The 21488-nt window shown below is 32.5% G+C and overlaps 1 protein-coding gene across 1 annotated transcript in view; it reads left to right on the top strand.

Annotated features, from left to right (window-relative positions):
- Positions 1-5686: 5686 nt before the first annotated feature.
- LOC139526725 (uncharacterized) overlaps positions 5687-21488 on the top strand; it is a 30709-nt gene continuing 14907 nt past the window's right edge. The window contains exons 1-7 of the mRNA XM_071321889.1: positions 5687-5693; positions 6610-7047; positions 13602-13865; positions 14953-15073; positions 15754-16906; positions 17344-18550; positions 19862-21240. Coding sequence (XP_071177990.1) covers positions 5687-5693; positions 6610-7047; positions 13602-13865; positions 14953-15073; positions 15754-16906; positions 17344-18550; positions 19862-21240 — 4569 coding nt within the window. The remainder of the gene's footprint in view (positions 5694-6609; positions 7048-13601; positions 13866-14952; positions 15074-15753; positions 16907-17343; positions 18551-19861; positions 21241-21488) is intronic.

Below are 21488 nucleotides of genomic sequence, written 5' to 3'. Positions count from 1 at the left end.
TAATCTTTCAAATTGTGATAATTTCATTATGACATAATTATTACATAATTAATTGCTATGTAATTAGTTGACATATTGTGATGTCCATACTTAAATGAATTTAGCTTCTTTGTTATTCATAGCATCCCAAAATATTTTATAGATTCTTGCACAACACAGTTTGACCTCCAAAACCGTGTCTCAGATTTTTCCTATTGTATTTCATTCTCTCATAAATCTTCAATGAAGTTTGCAACATCAATTCATAAGAGACCACTAAATTCAATTGGGTATAGATTTTGTTCTATTGATGTTTTTGGAAATCCGAGACACAGTTTTGGAGGTCTGGCTGAAACAAAAATTGTGTGTAAATTCTGTAACTGCTTGAAAATCGAGTTGATATTATAATCTACAACAACTTTTATTTCGTATTTGATTGTTAAAACATCAACCAAAGTATTTATACGGTCGATTTCTATCTGAGGCAGCTCAAATGTTGATCGCTTTAAGATATTGGTATAAGTTTTTACAGCGGATGACTTTGAGAGGTCATTCCGGTGTTATGCTGGCGCAACAATTCTTGCGTTTTTAAGCACCCATTATTTCAAGTAAATTGAATAAATACGCAGACATTATCCAGTGCAACATAACATTCCTTATCGCTTGTTATATATTTATTTCATCAAATATACATGACACTACTGTTAAAGAACATATATAAATGAAATGAAAATGGTTTGTCGTGAGAAATATATATATATATATCAGAAACAAATTATGAATACAGAAAATGTGTGTTGACACATGCGGAAGAATATCTCGAGAGATAAAAGCTGTTGTTCAAAATATCAATATTTATATAATAGTTATTTACAAACTGCTCACTATCGTGGTATATAGACTGGACAGTGGTATTGATTAAGACAGCAATAATGACTGAGTCGTAGGCGAGGTCATCATCGAAGTCGCAGTCAATACCACTGTCATACAACTGGTAATTAACGTGTAAAAGTCCGTTAACAGCCTATGTTCTGGTCCATTTTTTTTCTCTCTGTTAAAGACCGATATAATTCTTTACTGAAGAATAACCAATGTAATACGGCTCCTTGTTATCCAATAAGAGAAGCAAATTCTTAACCGATATGAAATAAAATATATTTCTTCATATCGTTAAGAATTAGCTTCACTTTATTCCATATCTTCTCTTATTGGATAACAAGGAGCCACGTTACATTTATTCTTTTTCAGTAAAAAAAATCCATCAGTCTTTTTACAGAAAAAAACCCATCTGGGCCAGAAATAGGTCGTAACGGACTTTTACATGTTAATGACCATTGGGGCGTGGTTTCTCAAAAGGTAAAGGATGATTTGGTTTCGTTGAATATAAAATTATAGAAATCTTTATTTTGTATCCATATACTGAAAATAGAACTTAAATAATTGACAGTGACTTATAGTTATCACAATGTTTGGTCTTCACTCTTTCCTATAGAAGTTGTACAATAAATCTAGATTGCTTTGTTCAATTTGAATTTATGAGAATCTTTAAATATAGACATTACCCTATTCACCACGAGAGGTAGCAATACACAGTTTCCAAGGAATGTTTCAATTAATTAAAAAAATGTTTGAAAGTAGTCGACAATTACTTCTGACATAAGATAAGTTCCATTGTATCTATAAATCTACGAGAGACGTGGATATTTACTTTGTTTGCAAAGGGCTAACTTAGATAATCTATACATTGATTATGCATTGATTCAAGTTATAGAAAAAATATGTTTCACTGACAGATTACTTTAACCACATTTCGCAAATATACATGAAGCATAAAACTAATAACTGTAAATGCAAGAAGTCTACAAACAAAGTTCGATATACATTTGGCAGCTCTGCTCTAATCTCATAATCCTCGATAAGTCGTATTAAGACGTAACAAGCGTGGCCTAGTAAACATATAGGCCTCACGCCTGTTATAGGTTTCTACTACAATTTGTTCGATTCCTTTATACGGGGACATACAGATGTAATACCACCAATCCAGTATAGTCAATGGAAAAAAATATTCCTGTTGATAAGGCTATAAATTTCGGTTGACTATAATAATTAGTGCCATGCATTTATACTGGCACGGGAAAGAGAGAGGTCATGTTTGATGCGGCATACATTATGATCATTATGACAAAAGCGCCATAAATGAGTCTAAGGTGTACGGAATATGCATTCAAAAATTACATGCCTTGTATCTCTGACATTTGTTTTTCAAACAAGCCATAAAACACGTACGATCACCTCAGTAATATGTTGGAAGGTATTAAACTGATTTTGAATGTGCGTATTGTTATGCGTTTACTTTTCTACATTGGATAGAGGTATAGGGGGAGGGTTGAGATCTCACAAACATGTTTAACCCCGCCGCATTTTTGCGCCTGTCCCAAGTCAGGAGCCTCTGTCCTTTGTTAGTCTTGTATTATTTTAATTTTAGTTTCTTGTGTACAATTTCGAAATTAGTATGGCGTTCATTATCACTGAACTAGTATATATTTGTTTAGGAGCCAGCTGAAGGACGCCTCCGGGTGCGGGAATTTCTCGCTACCTTGAAGACCTGTTGGTGACCTTCTGCTGTTGTTTTTTTCTATGGTCGGGTTGTTGTCTCTTTGGCACATTCCCCATTTCCATTCTCAATTTTATTAAAGCTTACTAAAATCATGACACGCACTCCCACTTTTCTAGCAATTAGATTTTATATCTTCGATTCATGCGGACAAAGTATATATAAACGTTTAATTATTGGTTTTCACATAACGTGTAACAAACTGTAAGCTTTGTAATTATTTATTAAAAAAAGAAATGGATTGTTACGGAGGACAAACAAAGTTAGTCTGTAAAAAGAATGATAACTAAGTAAGACAGCCATCTGCTTTTCCAAACTTTACATATACATCAAATTGTATTTTCAAATATTTTACCTTGTTTGCTTAACTAAGTGATGACTTCATTTAACACACTCAGGTAGTTATACACACTTGTTTGGGGTAAACCACTTTAAGATTTATCTGTGTACCAACATTTTTATCAGAAATACAGCTATTTATGTTCAATACAATTTTAGTTTGGAACGAAGATGATAATTATTGCAGTAATATAAAACTATGGTAAGTGTTTTTACTTTTAAGTAATTTCATTGAAACTTGGTATTGTCCGGGTTGTTTCTTGAAAAGAAACTCTTGTGGTTCTGAAAGAAAACAACTTATAATATGCGTGGCTTGATGTTCAGCAAATATTCAGTAATTATCCAGTTGATATTTATTGTGGTCCACTACCTACTGACTTGTTTGTATACAAATATGACACAGAATTCATACTGAACCTTCCCAAAGACAAAACTAGCATCTTGCAAAGTTTTTTATTTTTACTTAAAGATATATTTATGATCCCGACTTGGTCTATCGTTATGGAATATCTGTATCAGAGATGACGACAGATGTTTCAATTATCGTAACAAAGTATCCTTTTCAATATAATGTCACCTACCTATTAAGGCTTATCACGAGACTTTAAATTACATGATCAACATGAATTGTGTCACATGTGGTGCATGATCTGCTCACCATTCCTGAACACATGAAATCACTCTAGAATTTTGATTAAGTTTCTGTTGTTTATTCATTAGTTTCAAATGTTGGGTTTTGAATACTGCGTGCTTGCATCTCATAAAGTTTAATGGATTTGGGATTATGGTTATTATAAGTTAAAAATGACCAAAATTAGCATACAAGTTTTACGACCACCATTACGAATTATTTAACAGATACGTTATATGTTTGTTTATAGACTACGATCTGAATACACAAAAACAAGTATATTGGGTTTATTTTTCATGCGATACAATTTGTACATGCGTCTAACAAGCTATGACATTTAGCTATGATACATGTTCAATTTCTATTATACTGGGTCTTGATCAATGATTATTACAATGATTTGCATCCAACAAAGAGGAACTTATCCCTCAAATAGTAATCAAAGGTACCAGGCTTGTTATTTAATACGTCTGACGCGCGTTTCGTCTACATAAGACTCACCAGTGACGCTGAGTTCAAAATAGTTTTAAAGCCAAACAAGTACACAGCTGAAGAACATTGAGGATCCAAAATTTCAAAAAGTTGTGCCAAAGTCTGACAGAAATATGGACACGACTATTACTCAATTTATTTCACTTGACTGGGCGGAGTTTATCCAGTTCGCTCACAATAAACCAGTCCATCTATAGATAGGTGTTTTAGGATACATTCATCAATGCATTAACCAGTCATTCTTTTTTAAATTCCTTTGAGGTCACTGATAGGTGATTAGAAATCAGTAATAACTGTTACGACAATCATCGTAATCACACACATTTTCAAATCGACTGTCCTCATGCAAATTAAAACGTAAGCTCCGCCAGGTCAGTTGAAATAACATTGGTAATACTAGTCTCCTTATTACTACTCCAAGCCCGTGTTATCTTGAAGTTTTATTTTTCACTGAAGTTTTTTCATTGTTCCTATTTCTCCTCGTTAAACAAAATATATCTGAAGTAACGTTCACTTGCAAATGACCTTATTATTTTCATCTAAAAATAAAACCAATATGCATGATAAGGTTCATAACTATCGTAATTACTGTATATACAATTTCCAACAATCCTTAATCAATCACACTTTCCTACTGAATGTACTTTTTAAATTAGCTTGCAGTTTTCCCGCCCAATTCATTTTTACATCTTACATCCCATAAGAATAGCCCATTCTACACATATGATTCTTTTTAATACATTTCGAGTTACCACTTATTTCATTAATGATATATTCAGACATAATGCTTACTTTCCTATAATATATTAACATTATTTAATTTTTCAGTCTTTGAAAATATTATTCCTAGTACTAGTTATTTGTAAGTACCTCAACTAACATCATATTATATTTTCGTTTGAAATAGCTTTTAGCTTTCGTTTACTTTCTGTACCCTCTTTAAGTACAGAGATGTGCATTTACCGTTTCTAGTTCTTCGTAAGGAAACAGCTGCAAGGTAAATTTCAGAAAATTACCAGATCCCTTTTATATCTTTTAAAGTACAGACCATTCGACTTAAACATAAAACATTGTTCTTCTTAATCATTATTTTTAGCATGCTATTACTTTCCATGAATTTAAACTGTATTTAACAAGAAAACAATTTATGTTAAGGAACCAAACGTAAAATTCTGTGTCAACAACAATTAGTTACCGTTCATCCTCCAACAATGACTAAACCAACATTGAAAAGTCTGCTGTAAAAGGCATTCTTATGACAAAATGTGAAACGATTCACAAAGACACATTACTTCAATAACAAACGAACAACAATTATGGCAGACTTTGAGCAAACAATAACTACTTGTTTAAAGAATACTTGATTAGAACAGGCACAAGCAAACTAATTTGACTGTGTCTTTTAATTTTGTGATTGATAAACCCTCATGCGTATTTGTTAATTCTTATTAATTTGTCTGTGTCTTATCAAACTTAAATACAACGGAAAACGTATGAATGCTATTATTTTATTATTACTATTGATAAATATTGTCTATTGTATATAGTTTTTAAGGGCTTCACAATTTTTTTTCTCCAAATGTATGATTTTAGCAACCCTGTCTAGATGTAAAACTGGATCAACTTATTCCATGTCTGGTAAATATTATATATATATTTTTTGATTCGCTGTTTGTTAATGATAATTAATTAGACCAAAATCTGCGCTATAACACCATCTTATCTTGATCAATCTTAAACAAAACAATGCAGGTCGAACAGGAGGACTAAATGTATTTGTAAAGAATAAAGTACCAAAAATGAAAAGTTCAGCATTACCAATAGTGTATGTTTACAATTGAAGTAAACACAAAGTGTTCAATTGTTACATTTAACACATATATGACAGTGTAAAAACATACTGAACTCTTAGATTTAGATATGAAATGACTTAATGATAAAGTATGCAAGTTGACACCGAGTTAGATATATCTCCTTTCCATTTTTTTTATGATCGAACCACAGTTATTATGTGACAGCGAACTTAATTTAACATTTTACAAAGTTTTAACTTGTATGCCATTTTAAGTGAATTAGGTGTTCACAGGCCAACAGTCTTCGTACAACATAAACCTTTACTAATTTTATTGATCCGCATTTTATGTTATACGAAGACTGTTGGCCTGTGAACACTTAATTCACTTAAAAGCACGCATATAAACACATACCATATATTGTGAAAAAAAATACAGCGGATGACAAAAATATATAGAAAACTCCACCGGAGTTTAATTTCCAGAATTTTTTTCAGGTGTCCTATACAAAACAAAGGTACAAATAATGTTGCAAAAAAGACATCAGTTCGGCTATCCTGGTCTAATTTACATGTAAAATGGTTGGTAATGCTTCATCTCCTCCAACAAATGAAGTTTTTAAATGAAACTATTTCGACCGCCATGAGTCAGCAAATATTTTTCTGGTTAAAAAGATAGTGAAATACCTCTGTATTATTTCGCATTATATTAATGAGCATGTTGCAGACTTCCTTAATACGCAATTTATTATATAATTGCAGAATGTGTGAAATACAAAATTCACACTCCAGATCAATATAGATATCAACTGTTGTCATCTCATGGAATATCATTTGAACAAAGCAGTATCAAGTTCGGAGTAAAGGCCAGTCATGATGTACACGTTGCTTTATTATCATCACACGATGAAAACCACGCTCTTTATGAGATCGTATTGGGAGGTTGGGACAATACAGCGTCAGTTATCCGTGATGCAAAACAACAAGCCCCAAAGGTCGAGCACAAGGGACACATTCTGAGCCCATATTCCTTTCGAAACTTTGAAATTATATATCAGAACGGAGCAATCCAGGTGATAGAAGGCGATGGAAAATCCATTATGACATGGACTGACAAGACATCTCCTCTTACAATAAGAGATGTCGGTATATCTACTGGCTTTGGGGCAAGTGGAGACTGGACTTTACCATGCCCGGCAGGTATTTTATTTCTTTCATGTTTTATATTGCTTGCTTTCACAGTTTAAATGAAAACGCACCAACAAGCGTTGAAGACACACAATTTTGTTGTTCTTCTATCAATGTGCCAGTTTTTAATATAATAACATAGAAACATTTCTTTCACTGTATTGTTTTATTTGATGGTATTGTTGATATGCAAACACATTGGTAGTCAATATCCGTCACAGCTTTTTATTACCTGAATAGTAAGACGATAAACACTAAGCAGGTAAGATGTTCGATTTTGATACTTATATGCATGCTTAAAGTTTAATATTTTCGTCTTTTTAAAATAAAAATATAACATATATGGATGTTGATAATATCTTTAGAATTTATATTTCGACATTATCTTTTGTCATAAGTTACATCTAGAAATTGAAAAAATATTGGCACATACGCATTATGATTTGATATGATTTACCTATATTTAATGTTTATCTAATATTTGTTTTTCGAAAATTGTTTTGTCATAAACAAGCCTTCAGTTTTTTTTATATCATTGTTTCGTATGTTTTTATATCTGGGCCTTTTCTACCGACTATGCGTATGAGGTTTTCTCATGTTGGAGGCCAAACGACTGCTTATAATGTAATTTGGGTATATAGTTGTCTCCTTGGCACCAATACAAGATATATGTTTATATCAAAGAGAAATGGTAAAAGTGGTAATACATGTCATTTGATTTTGTTTCAGATAACAAACCCAAGATTTCAAAATGCTCGAAAATTGATTGTACCTCTTGCTCTAAATATTGGTGTACTAAATGTGACGATGAGAATTTGCTATACAGACTTGTTGATAAACAATGCAAAGGTACCAGTTGATATTGCTTTTAATTACTTAAAGTACTAGAAAACATAAGATTTTTGCATTTTTCTAATGAACAAATATTCATAGCAGTTTTTTCTTTAAAGCAGCACAAAACACGCGTCTTTTACCTATCCATTTGAAAAAAACCCAAACACATAGCACTTAAAGATGTTACAGCAAACAAACACTAGCTCATTTGAACATTTCGCTGTTCACTTGTATCATAATTACTATAAGATGCCCGCGAATTAGCGATACAGTTGGACAAGTGTTGATACAAAATTTCGCGGGCAGTACGTCGACTGAGCATTCACGAAAGCGTACATAAGACATTGATCGATAACGCTCTTCGAATTATATATTTTCTCCAAAATTAGCATTTCCTGTAGTAGAAAAAGATTGTTTCAAAGATTAATTTAGGAATACCAAAACAATACATTAATACGTCATATCAAAAATATTTCCGACTTAATTTGTATGCATGCTTTTAGAAGAGTTTTGGCTCAATACAATCGGTCTCTTCCTTTAGAAGTATAGATTTCGGAAAGACTTAATTTGAATCTAAGACTGCGCACCTTTTTATAAGTGTAAAATTTATTTTGTTTGTAATTCCTTGACCACAGATTTTTTTTTTATCTAATTCTAGATTGTTGAAAGTAACATGTGAAATTAGATATCAAATCTGTTATTTACGGTTATTTTTAGCATTCTTATAGTCCAAAAAGAAACCGATTTTCTGTAACTTTGTCCTGGCTAAATTTACTTTTTTGCATGTTAAATTTGCCCTTATAAAACAAGAGCTACCACTGATACTGTTATATGCAGGATTAAAACTCAAGTAATTGAACTATCAACAGTAATCTGTCTGTAAATACTCCATCAAGGTTAGACTACACATGCCAACATGTAGGTTTTGTGGGAAAGATACTTCCTTCACTCGTCGGCTTTTTTAATTTTTTTAATCAAGGTTTTAACACTTTGATTTGTCTTAGACATGTGTTCATGGGAGAGTAAATGGTGTTGGCCAGGAAGCTGTAACAGCCCCGATCTAAATGAAAAGAGTCTTACTACAAGTTGCCGTTGTAATCCGGGTTTCAAAAGAATACTCAATTCCACAGTTACAAAATGTCAACGTAAGTACAATAAACAAATATGCTAAAGCACGAATGCAATGTTATGTACTATAATGATAAATAAAGACATTCAACATTTCAAACAAAAAAGCATGTGTATTATCATATGACGGCAAAAAAGGCCGAATGCCTGATTAATAATATCCATCTGAGGGTCGGCCTGTATTTAACCACTAAATGCTTATTTTTGTGAATTAATCATATTATATGTAATTTTCATATCACTGTGTAATTTGAAAATAGCCTTTTCATTCAAAAGGTTATTTTTAATTTTCCTTAAAAATGCAATATTTATGACTGCATGTGTTCTCCGTGATAATGTTAAAACAATGCATTGTTTGATGGTTGTAGCATGACAATATTATAAAAAAGAAGTTTAATTTTTGAATTTTATAGGGTTGTAAAACATGTACACATATTGAGTATTACGTTTAAGATATGTTTCGGTCAACATTTTACCAATCTCCGGCGCAGAGTTCATATCCGTTCCATACATGCTCCGCAATACTGCACTTAATATGACCTGAGGTCATATTGAGTGTAGTGTTACAAAGTATTGAACGGAACGGATATGTGATCTCTGCGCCGGAGATTGACATTTTACAACACAATCAATTACAAAACGAGTTTCATGAAGAAAAAATACATGACTTTACAATATCATGTATTTGTTTATTGTGGGGCCTCGTGTCATCATGAATGATAACATTTATTTTGTAATGAAGTTGATTGAGGAATAAAGCGATATTGCAGTGTAGCCAATCAGAATAACGTATTATAATGAAACATACATCTAATTTAGTTACAATGTATGTAAAGTGCGAATCATTTTCACTGTTACATACGAGTATGTCTATTGTAGAATAACAGATGACGGGGAAAACTGCGTTTGTTTACTTTTTGAAAGTACGAAATAATTGATTTAAATTATGTTTTAACACAATTTAATAAGAATATAACTTTCTAATGTATAATCACAAGATTAAAGTCTTAAAAAAGTGTAATTAAAGCAGCTGAATTCATAATATTGTTGACTTGATGCTATTCATTTTAACTATAGATGCGATGAATTATCATTGAAAGTGTAATCATTTCTGATGAGGAATTTTTGCAGGTGCGATGTATTTTCATTATTGTTTTGTATGATAATCGACATGCAACAACTGAAAATAGTCTAAAATATGACTTTAATACTGATGATATTTCAAAAGCAAGCTGGTCGTAGATGCTCACTTGAATATACATGGGTATAACCAACTTATGGTTGATTTCGAACATTGTGTACTGTTTATCGATATTTTTTTGTACTTTGTTTTATGTTTTTTTTTCGTCATAGTTCTGTACCGTTCGTAAGTAAAACATCGAGAATATAGTTAACGATTAATGAGAAATTCAAACATATATCAAGGTGACTCGATTGTTGCTCGAACTTTCTTCACTGTATAAGATGTATATAAAATGGCATTACACAAATTAATTGTGCAGCCATTAAGACGTCAAATGTAAAACAATTGTTCGTGCGAAACGGAAATGTTACCACTTAATCAATCGTGAAATGAAAATCTTTTTGTTATTTTGCCTTGAAAAAAAATACAAGTTACTTTGGCTCAATGTAGAAAAAAAACACGTTTGTCTCTAAAAAAAAAATCAAACCCCACCCCCCCTCGAAAATCAAAATCTAATTGTTTCTACCTTAGCTGTCCAAGATATATGTAAACAATGATGACGTGTCATAGGAAAGTATATATTTAATCTTACATATAGATCTGGGTCTGAACAAATGATCAGAGAATATAGAATTGACAATATTAGCAATAAATGCCATTTTTACGGAATTTATTGATATATTACCTCAGACGTTCAATCACAAAGAATGCATACATAATCAATCCTTCTGACTTCATAAATTATGTTAGAGAGTCGGTTGAAAAAAGAGAGACGAAAGATACCAGAGGGACAGTCAAACTCATAAATCGAAGATAAACTGACAACGCCATGGCTAAAAATGAAAAAGACAAACAGACAAACAATAGTACACATGACACAACATAGAAAACTAAAGAATAGCCAACACGAACCCCACCAAAAACTAGGATTGATCTCCGGTGCCCCGGAAGGGTAAGCAGATCTTGCTCCACATGTGGCACCCGTCGTGTTGCTTATGTGATAACAAATCCGGTAAATATAGTCTAAATCTGTAGGTCACATTCATGAAAGGGCAGGGGATTGTAGTTACGACGTAAGGAACATATCCGATATCATTTGTGAAACGGTTATTCCATAACGATCAACCAACTCGTGATGGCGTCCGTAAAATTGACGAAGGGATGATTTCAACTTCACCATTTGGAACTCTTGGTTTAATAGCTTCCTTGTAAGCAGGAACCCTCTTTCAAGAAAATCATGATAGGAAATGCAAGCACGGGAATATTGTATCAATTGGGAGATATGTACCCCGTATGCAGGTGCTGCTGGAATGTTGCTACTTAGAAATGAAAAGTGCACAATTGGAAAGCCGAAATCATCTCTTTTGTCGTAAAAAATTGTTTTCAACCGACCCTCATTGTCAACTTCTAGATGTAGCTCAAGATATGAGGCCGACTTAACTGTATCGGTAGTATCCTTTATCTCTACTTTGATGGGATAGATGCGTTCAACATAGTCACCAAATTTTGAATTATTTAGTGAAAGAACATCATCTATATAGCGGAAAGTAGAGTTAAAGGATATTGCTAACTTCTTATCTTTCTTCATAAGAAGTTCCTGTATGAAGTCAGCCTCATTATGATAAAGAAACAAGTCGGCAAAAAATCAAGCATCTTGATAAATTACGACTTTATATGATGAAAATTAGTTAAAATCCTTCTGTGAAAATGCATCGCATATACAACAGTAATGAATCGCTCTACATTGAAAATGAAAGTCTGGTATCATTATTCAACAGTAAACATGAATCGCATCAGAAAAACAACAAAGTGGAATTTCATTCAATATCAACAAGATGAACAATACAACCTGTTTTAAGTTATACTACATTATTAATCATGTTAAAAGGTACATTTTTTCTACAAATGAAACTTGACTGCTACTTTTAAAACTCTTGCACGCTCTGTTCGTGAACTATTCTTAATATTTATCTATCTGTGTATCAATTTTAAACCTGGATGACTATTTGCGCGATTAAAACCCGTCCGCATCAAATACATTTATCATGAATTTATAAAAACAGTACATATTGTATATTATTTCTCATTTTATTCAAAAATTGTGAATTTGTCGTCTGTTTATTTATCATTCTACATAGAAAATTCATCACGGATACAGTGAAAATGTCATTTCAGGATTCGCACATTACATACACTGTAATATATGTCATTTAAAATTTGGAAGTATTATCGAACAGATATGTATCAAAATTGTCAAAGCTACAATATTAAATAATTTGGCTTCATCAACGTCATTCGTAAAAATTCTGCTCTTCCAAAGTTAAACGATTTATTATTGTATTTGTTCTGATAATTAGGTCTTTCCACTTTTCTGTTGAAAGTCCTATTGTATTTGTTCTGATTATTTTTTCTTCTTCCGCCTTATTTTGTTCTTGTGATAAATTTTCGTTTCGTAATATGTCGCGTTGATATAAAGTGTTTGGTATATGATATCGAACACTTTATGCACCTTTGAAATTTACCCAGCGTAACCAAAATCATTTTCTTTGTATGAGTTATCTATGAACCAAAATAAAATAAAAACTAGGTCAAGGTCAAAGGTCAAAGTCATATTCAAAATTTTGACTTTGGCTTATTTTCACTTATTTCCAAAAAAACGGATAAGATATCGACAAATTAGTTTTACTAAATTTTTAGTTGCGACATGTTGTAACATGTAAATTTTGATTGCAAGTGTACGTTGGACCCTCTTGTATGTAAAAATATGCGTATGGTGATATAACTCATTAACCAAATATAAATAAGACCTATGATCTTTTGATTTGGAGTCCTTGATTTATAACATTGCAATTAATCTCAAGGTCATAGCTTAATTTGACATTAGAGATTTTGACCTTTGGTTTTACCTCATATGTATATATGATAAAGCCATGAGACCTTTTGCAATAGGTTTCAACCATTTAACCTTAAAAACACAACCGGAAGTGACCATGTGTAAACCGGAAGTAGCTATTTGTTTGACCTTATTGATATAAAAGTATATAGAACCTAATATATTTGGAATCAGTGTCAAGTAAATATTCAAATAGTTTCGGAAGTAACATCTTTAAACCTGAAGTAACAAAATATATCCCTTATTTTAAAAATATTGTATAGAAACCACATATTTTTGGATGAGCGTACACTAAGCTATCATTTGACGATTGTAATGATGTTTTAAACTTAATTTTCCTACTTTTATATTAAAATGCATGGTTTTTGGTTGTAAAGACCTTCAATTCTTCAGAGAACAATCGGTTTGTAATTTTGATATATATTGTTCAATAATTACATTGCTTTATCCATTCAATTCTATTCAATCAACATGGATAAATCCAGCAGACGGTATAGCATAACTGATGTATAATTGAATATTTTACAGCATCTATGAAGCCATCACTTGAGAGTTGCCAAACAACAGCAATTGCTGCTAATGGAGCACAAACTATTTCAAATATGGGATCTTCGAAGTGTTCAGAACAGAATGACATGTTTGGCAAATATCAAGTCCGGCAATTTATTTTAGATCTAAATTTCATGTTTGTTGTAAACATTGACAGTGCATTTAAACCACCAAAGTTTGTTCTACGACAATTGTTCGGAATAACAGATGTGGATGTAATCCTAGAAAAAGTAACTGTAAAAGGTAGCAACAGAAAAGTTTAAAATGAATAATGTTAATAGTGTAATCATGATTGTTATTTTATATTAGCGTACACATATTATATGCATTTTTGTGCTTCCTTGAGGCAAATGTATATATTTATGTTTGTATAGTGATTATGATTGTAACGCAATGTTGACTGATGCACCACTGTTTTTGATATTTTTATCTATTATGTCTGTCTGTTTTGTTTTCAATATAATGGAATTTCATACAGAAGGAGATTTGGCTACCTGTCTGGTCAGGTTCGATCCAGAATTTTGTAAATTTTAAAATGCCTTTATAAGTCAGGAATATGACGGTTGTTGTCCATTTGTTTGATATGTTTGAGCTGTTGATTTTGCCATTAGATTTGGGACTTTCAGTTTTAAATTTATCCCGAAGTTCATTCTTATTGTGATTTAACTTTTTACATGGAGATTTATGCATTTCATTTACATATCGACCAGGTTATCACCACGAGTGTCTCATTTTTTACCGATGCACTTTGTGATATTCTTTTAAAATGATTGAGGGATAATTATTGCATCTAGTTGATAATGGCTGAATTTCATGACCAATCCAAATTTAAAAACTTTTTGTTTTGCCCAAAATCATTCATCTTGATAAACTATTGTAGTCAACACTTCTGTGTTGACATGAATATCAATAATGTGGTCATTTTTATAAATTTCCTGTTTACAAAACTTTGAATTTTCGAAAAACTAAGGATTTTCTTATCCCAGGCATAGGTTACCTTGGCCGTATTTGGCACAACTTTTTGGAATTTTGGATCCGCATTGCTCTTCAACTTTGTACATGTTTGGCTTTATAAATATTTTGATTTAAGCGTCAGTGATGAGTCTTATGTAGACGAAACGCGCGTCTGGCGAACTAAATTATAATCCTGGTACCTTTGATAACTATTTACAATGACTAGAAATAGTCATTTAATAAAAGCATATACATACTAGTAAAAGAGGAAATATTTCAAAAATAACTATAAATGATATGGCATTTCTTTGAATTCCTCAAGTATTAGCGACTTCATTTATCTGATGACAATATTTAATCAATGTGTTTGTTTTAGGGGTACGAAGAACAGTTAATACAACTCCTATAAAACAGGACAGTTTGTCGGAAAATCCACATCCAAATTATGCCAACAAAACTAAAATTTCAGTCAGCAATAATTTAACAAATGGAGAAAGGTACACAAACTGTTAATTCACAATATCATCAAACAACAACAAACAAAAAATGATAAAAAAAGAGCATCATGCATCATGTAATCAAACACCTTAAACAATTTAAGTGATATTGTGTTTCTTGAAAACTAAAACTGAAAAGATGTCAAATAATGATCATGCCTCTTATATATGTAATATCAAAGTATTTTCGAATGTCTTTATTACACCTTCAAACACAAAAAAAAGAGAACAATTTCATTTACACAACCGTATTGTAAAGCTTTTCTAACTTCTAACTAATATAATTTTTATTTGTATATTTAATCAGAATTACATAAAATTAAACTATTGAATAACAATTTGATCAAGTGTTACCGAAATATTATGCTTAACTATTTAGAAGTCACGTATAATAGGTAATGCTGTGAAATATATAAATCAGCACATTAAAAGTCGGGCAATATAAAACAATGCAGATGAAAACATCATAATTTGTATTTCGCGTTGTGTGAATATTTAAAACACCACCGTTGGTGCTTCTAAGCTTGTTCAAAGTTTTGCTTGTCAAATTTCTTTATTATAAATTCTTATATTCTTGTTCATTAACCTTTGTTATTGATCGACTGGTACGGATCGCATGTTAACTGGATTGTATAATCTCACTCTTACACAGGAGTAAAATCTAAATGTGTTTGTTTCAGTTTCTGTCTAACATTCCGTGTGAAGGCCGGAGGATATCTTGTGTCAAAGAACCTAAAAACACATGTTCCTAGAACAATACCATACTCGAAAACTGAAAATCATCGCCAGTTATGTTATATTTACGACATAGAACCACCTGTATTTTGTCGTGAAAATGGAATATGTCCAAATGAACCAGTTGAACTTTCAAAAAGGTTAACCACTTCGAGTCACATAAAAGTGTCTTTTAGTGGTTGGTCTGATCCATATCCTTCTCTTGGAAACTCGTCGCTTGTTTCTGGGATAGATTCTTATGGAATTAGTGTACACGAAGTTATAGAAGCAACGACTGGAACATTAATGAGGAGTATACATAAAGTTGCAGAGGAAAACTGTTCAAAAGATATAACAGAGGTAGAAATACAATTACCAGAGAAAAATCCAATGCTATATGCTATTTTATTGGAGGTGAAAGACAAAGCGAACAATGTGAGACAAGCAAGGCGATTTGTTTTGTACGACAATTCCTCATCCGTAGTGAAGAATGATCGTATACCTTTCAGAGTCGTTTCAGCTTCAAACAAAACAAACTTTTCATGGCAAGTACATCACGGTAGTATGTGTTTTTCATGGAAAAATAGATTTTTAAACAACAGATACAAAACTAACAACCCACTTCGTCCAATTGAGAGTGAAAAATCAATAAAAGGTGTATATGATCAAATATCTGGACTTTTACCTTTGAAAGGTACGGAAAATGTCAACGGTTTGATAAAGTTTTATTATGCGTTACTCCGCAACGAAAAAAGTGTAGTTTCTGGAAAAGTGGCGAAGTTTACTTCACAGTCATTATGCCTGAACACTAGTATGAATGATGGTGACACCTTTGTATTCCATCTCCAGGCAGGAGACATAATGAACCATACACTCAATGATAGTATACAAGTTCATATCGACCGATCTGTACCGGAAATAGCTGATATATGGTTAATTCGATACGGAAAGAAACAGCTGTATGTCCATCATAGTTCAGACTTGTCTACCATTTATTTAGAGTTTAAGGCATTCGATTTACATAGTGGAATAAGGGAAATCAAATGGGCGTTTGGTATCTACGAAAACAACACAGTTTTGATAGAAAAACCAATAGCTGTGGAAAAAACTAACAATTCGGTAAGCACTCGAATTAAACTAGATACCATCATGGTTATAAAATAGAAATAAAGAATACTTAAGAAATTTTAAAATGTTTATAAACTCATAAACAATACCAAGTCTAAAATGTTGTACGCCGAAATTTCGATAGATTTTACCAACATACGTTAAAGAGGTTTGTTAAATGCTTTGAATGTATTTAAAATGACTAAACGCGATATAAAGCATCCGTAGAGTAATATTTTCAGTAAATCAGGATCTAATAAGTCAAGTTAGAAATTGAATACAGTTTTATTTCTAGATAGATATTAGACATGATAGATCTTGCCATGACAAGAACATTTTATAAATATTGAACACCATACTTTCACAGTAACATGGTATAAAGTAATATTTACTTCTTATTTAGATGTACCAGTATAACCCGGTCTAAAATTTCTTTTTTTTTCCATTAGATTTCATGCAACCGTACAACGTCATGTTACTGTCCGATGATTGGTGAGTGTACAACAACAACGTATGTTGCAGAACTAAAGAAGCTGAAAACATGTAACAAACATAACGGAAACCATAACAGGAGATATTTCTTCACCATTACAGCAACAAACAAGGCCTTTCTTGTCGCCTACGACCATATTGACATACTAGTTGATGAGTCTCCTCCGGAAGTAGGCGTGGTTTTGGAAGGTCCAGTAGGCAGTCCCGATATAGACTATACAAGTAAAGATGAATTCACTGTACACTGGCATGGTTTTATTGACCACGAAAGTGGTATCAAGTTTTATAGAGTAGCCATCGGTAGAGACTGCATTACACATTTGCAAGACATGATTATCGGTAATATTAACGGTTCTATTGTACTAGAAACTACTCATAAATCTACAAAATTAGTCTTTCCAGATGACCAGGGTAAATACTATGTGACTGTTATAGCTTTAAATAATGCAATGAGCCCTTCAAAGAGTGCTTGTTCTGACGGAATAACATTCGATACAAGTGTTCCTGAAATAGTCAACGTTAGCATTAAACATGCTCAGACTGTGGAATCAATCGGTTGCCTCAACGGCGTTCCTTGGCTTATGAAGGAGAATCTGTCAAAAGTTAAACTATTTGGGGATGAATGTAGTAACGTATGTACAAACAAGAGCAACGACGACATTTTTACTATACTGCCAAATGCAACTACATTAGAAACTATGAATGAGAGCAATGCCGTATCATCATTTTTGTGTCGCATTCTTAAACATTATAAACTAAACTATATCTACACGCCAACAGATCTCTTTCATATCTCGTGGGACGTCCGTGAAGATCATAGTCAGATTGTCAATGCCTTTGTAGGGTTTGGCAGGGATATATCCGAAATTGATAGTCCAACTGTATTTGGTTACACTAAAACGCATCATCTAACAAGCTACGTCCAGCACCACCCAGGTCTTATAGGAGAGAAACAAATATACATATTCATAAAAGTGCAAAACAGAGCAGGTCTAGACCAGAAGATTTGGTTCGGACCAATATTAGCCGATGAAACACCACCAGTCTGTCAGGATATTCCAAAGCCCGTTATTGATAATGGTTATGTGATTGCTAAGTGGGACAAGGGAAGCTTTTATGACACTGAACAAACAGAAGAAATAGGATCAGTAATGTTTCGTGTTGGTAAGTTAGAAAAGCGGGAAATCCTTGATAACAAGCAAACACTGAACATAAAATAAGTAATGTGTCAAATAGGTTAATCATAGAGGTCAAAAGTATCGCATGACATCAAACAAACACACATAAACATTATATAGACAATAATAGTGCATCGACTTGAAGTATCAACGATATTAGATGAGGTCTAGAAACGGGGACATCCGAGGCCCTGCCGAGCTTTTTCCCCGTTTCGGGCCGAATCCTTATATGTAAAGTCCCCCTTTATAAAGGCCTCAGATGGAGAAATATACAACACTATGAAATATACATTACCTGTTGCAACCAGCAATTGATGACGAACAAATTGGCTTTAGTATGACTATAATATCAACAATAAGCATAAAACATAATGATTTATAGATTTCAACTTAAAATAATAACAAGTGAAAATATTTTCCCAAAAATTGTAAAAGAAACAAGTTTGAGTCGTTGTATACATTTGAAACAAGAACAGGTTGAAGAGGTCGTATGAGTAATTAAATGTAGTTTCGGCAACTTCTATTTAAATATTCATGAAGAAAAGTGATATCGGGTCAGTGACTATATGTCATAGAAATATACAGTCAACGCATTTTGACTGTTCAAATAGAACGAGTGCATAATATATCGTTTTAATAAAAGAGCGAGGGTGGAACGTTGAAGGATCGGCAATAATTTTTAAAATAAAGTTTCAAAAACATCATCATTGGACATTATCGATCTACAAAACAAAGGTATTCAGACTTATATATTAAAATTACTTGCGTGCCAAACATTTTAATTAAAAAAAACAACCTATATTTACAACAGTAGTGTCGACGACGAGGGACGACGGAGACGACGAAAATCAAAAGTTGAAAGAATGTGCGACTTATTAAACACATTTAACACAACTCTGTTGTTTACTCAAAAGTAAAATTTACCAGTATAAAAACCTTGAAAACCGGGTTTTTATTATGTTTTGCAGCTTGCAGTATAATAAAAACACTGAGAATGCAAAGGTGGTAATATAGCATATCGAATGCTCTTCATACTTAAAAGATTGTTTTAATAAACCGCATTTCAGTGTGTATTCCTTATCAGTATACATAGTTCTTACATCAAAACACTGGACACCAAATGTTGTCAAAAGTTTTCATGCTGAAGACTCTGACAAATAGTTAGTTGATTGTCAAATAAATTAAAACATTTAAAAAAAAAAAAACAGTTGCAACAGTGCTTTAGTGTGTTTTCAAAATCTTAAAGTCAGAAATGATTATATTATTTAAATGCATAACTTTTATACTATCATTGCAGGCATAGCCAATACGTACATAACACCTTTTCTAGAGTGGAATATCAAATCACACGGTGGTCAGTGTGATATACATCACCAATGCATTAAATACCCTGTGAACAAATTACAAATGTATGATTCAAAGAAAAGCTTAGCCTTCCATATTCAAATGCACGTGTACAACTACGCTGGACATTATTGCAGTATAAATACGCCTTCTTTCAAACTACCAAATATAGTTCCACCTAGATACGGAATAGTTTTAGATGTTTATCCTGGAAGCAAACGACCCTACCAAGATGTTGATGTTATATATGACGCTAACGTTTACTGTTTTATAATGAAAGGTTTTACAAATGAGGAGATACAATTTGATGTAGGAGTCGATACTGTTAACAAATCAGATGATTCAATAACTTTTCACGTGTTTAACGCAACCAATGAAGAAATAATATGCGAATCTATAGGCAAACTTAAAACAGAGAAACAATATTATGTGACTATTAGGGCATCTTATAAAAATCATGAAATATACAGAGTATCGTCCGATGGGTTTGTGATATTAAACAGTTCCACTGTGACCTCCTCTATGACAATTTCTCATGGCATTCGTTGTCGCAAAGAAAACGAACTGAGAAGCTGGAATATTTCGTCAAAGGAGTCAGAACTTACACTTGTTCAATCTCTTCAATATGGTGTCACTTATTCGTTGATAGCAGATTTTGCCTCATTTGCAATTACAAATACGAATTTTCTTATTAAATATCAGAGGAAACACTCCGATCAAATGATTGTAACATTCATGCCAGTAGTTTCCGTCTCCAGCGTTTTCATCGATGTACAAAGTAACCATTCGAATCTCTCGTCCTACATCACATTACATCTCCATCAGTGCGATCCGGGTATGGGAATACAATCTTCTACATCATTATTACCTGTGTACTGGTCAATTGATGAACAATACGTACAATATTTATCAAATTATGAGATAGGAATATGCAAAATGTCGGACAATACTACTTGTGAAAACAAGGTATTGTATGAATCGGTTGGAACAGAGAGATTTAAATATTTTCTTGGTAATTTAAGGGAAGGAGCTTATAAGGTGTTTGTTAAACCGTGTTTCGGATTTAATTGTCTTTTACCTTCGATTTCTAATGAAATTATAGTTGAAAGAGTAAAATCCCTAGACTTGGAAATTCAGGCCTCGCTTCAAGCTGCTGATCATTGTATTAATACAACTGTAAAATGGTGGAAATCACCCTGCACCGTATTGTACAAAGACACTTTTACAGTTGGTTACCGATGGTCATTATTTAAAGATAAAAGCAATAAAATGCTAACAGACTGGGAGTCCGTCATAGAAAAAGAAGATTTTACAAATAAAACACATTTTACGGTAAGATGTTCTGTGATATATGAATTTTAAAAACGGTTACCCGAAAGAATCATTCTGTGGCACATAGTTGTTGTCGCAATATAAGGTTCTAATAGTCAAAACTAAGGAATATCTACTAGAAATGTATGTGGCTACATTTATACTTATTGTCATCGATAAGCAAAGAAACATCTTAGTACAGGTTATGTAGGTCGTAGCAGCAGTTGTTCTTTTATCAACCTTTTATGACTTAGTCAAGAATTAGACCA

Source organism: Mytilus edulis, chromosome 6 (genome assembly GCF_963676685.1).
Source record: "Mytilus edulis chromosome 6, xbMytEdul2.2, whole genome shotgun sequence".
Classification (NCBI taxonomy): domain Eukaryota; kingdom Metazoa; phylum Mollusca; class Bivalvia; order Mytilida; family Mytilidae; genus Mytilus; species Mytilus edulis.
The sequence above is the reverse complement of the archived record's forward strand: the minus strand, read 5'-3'. Positions and strand labels throughout refer to the sequence as shown.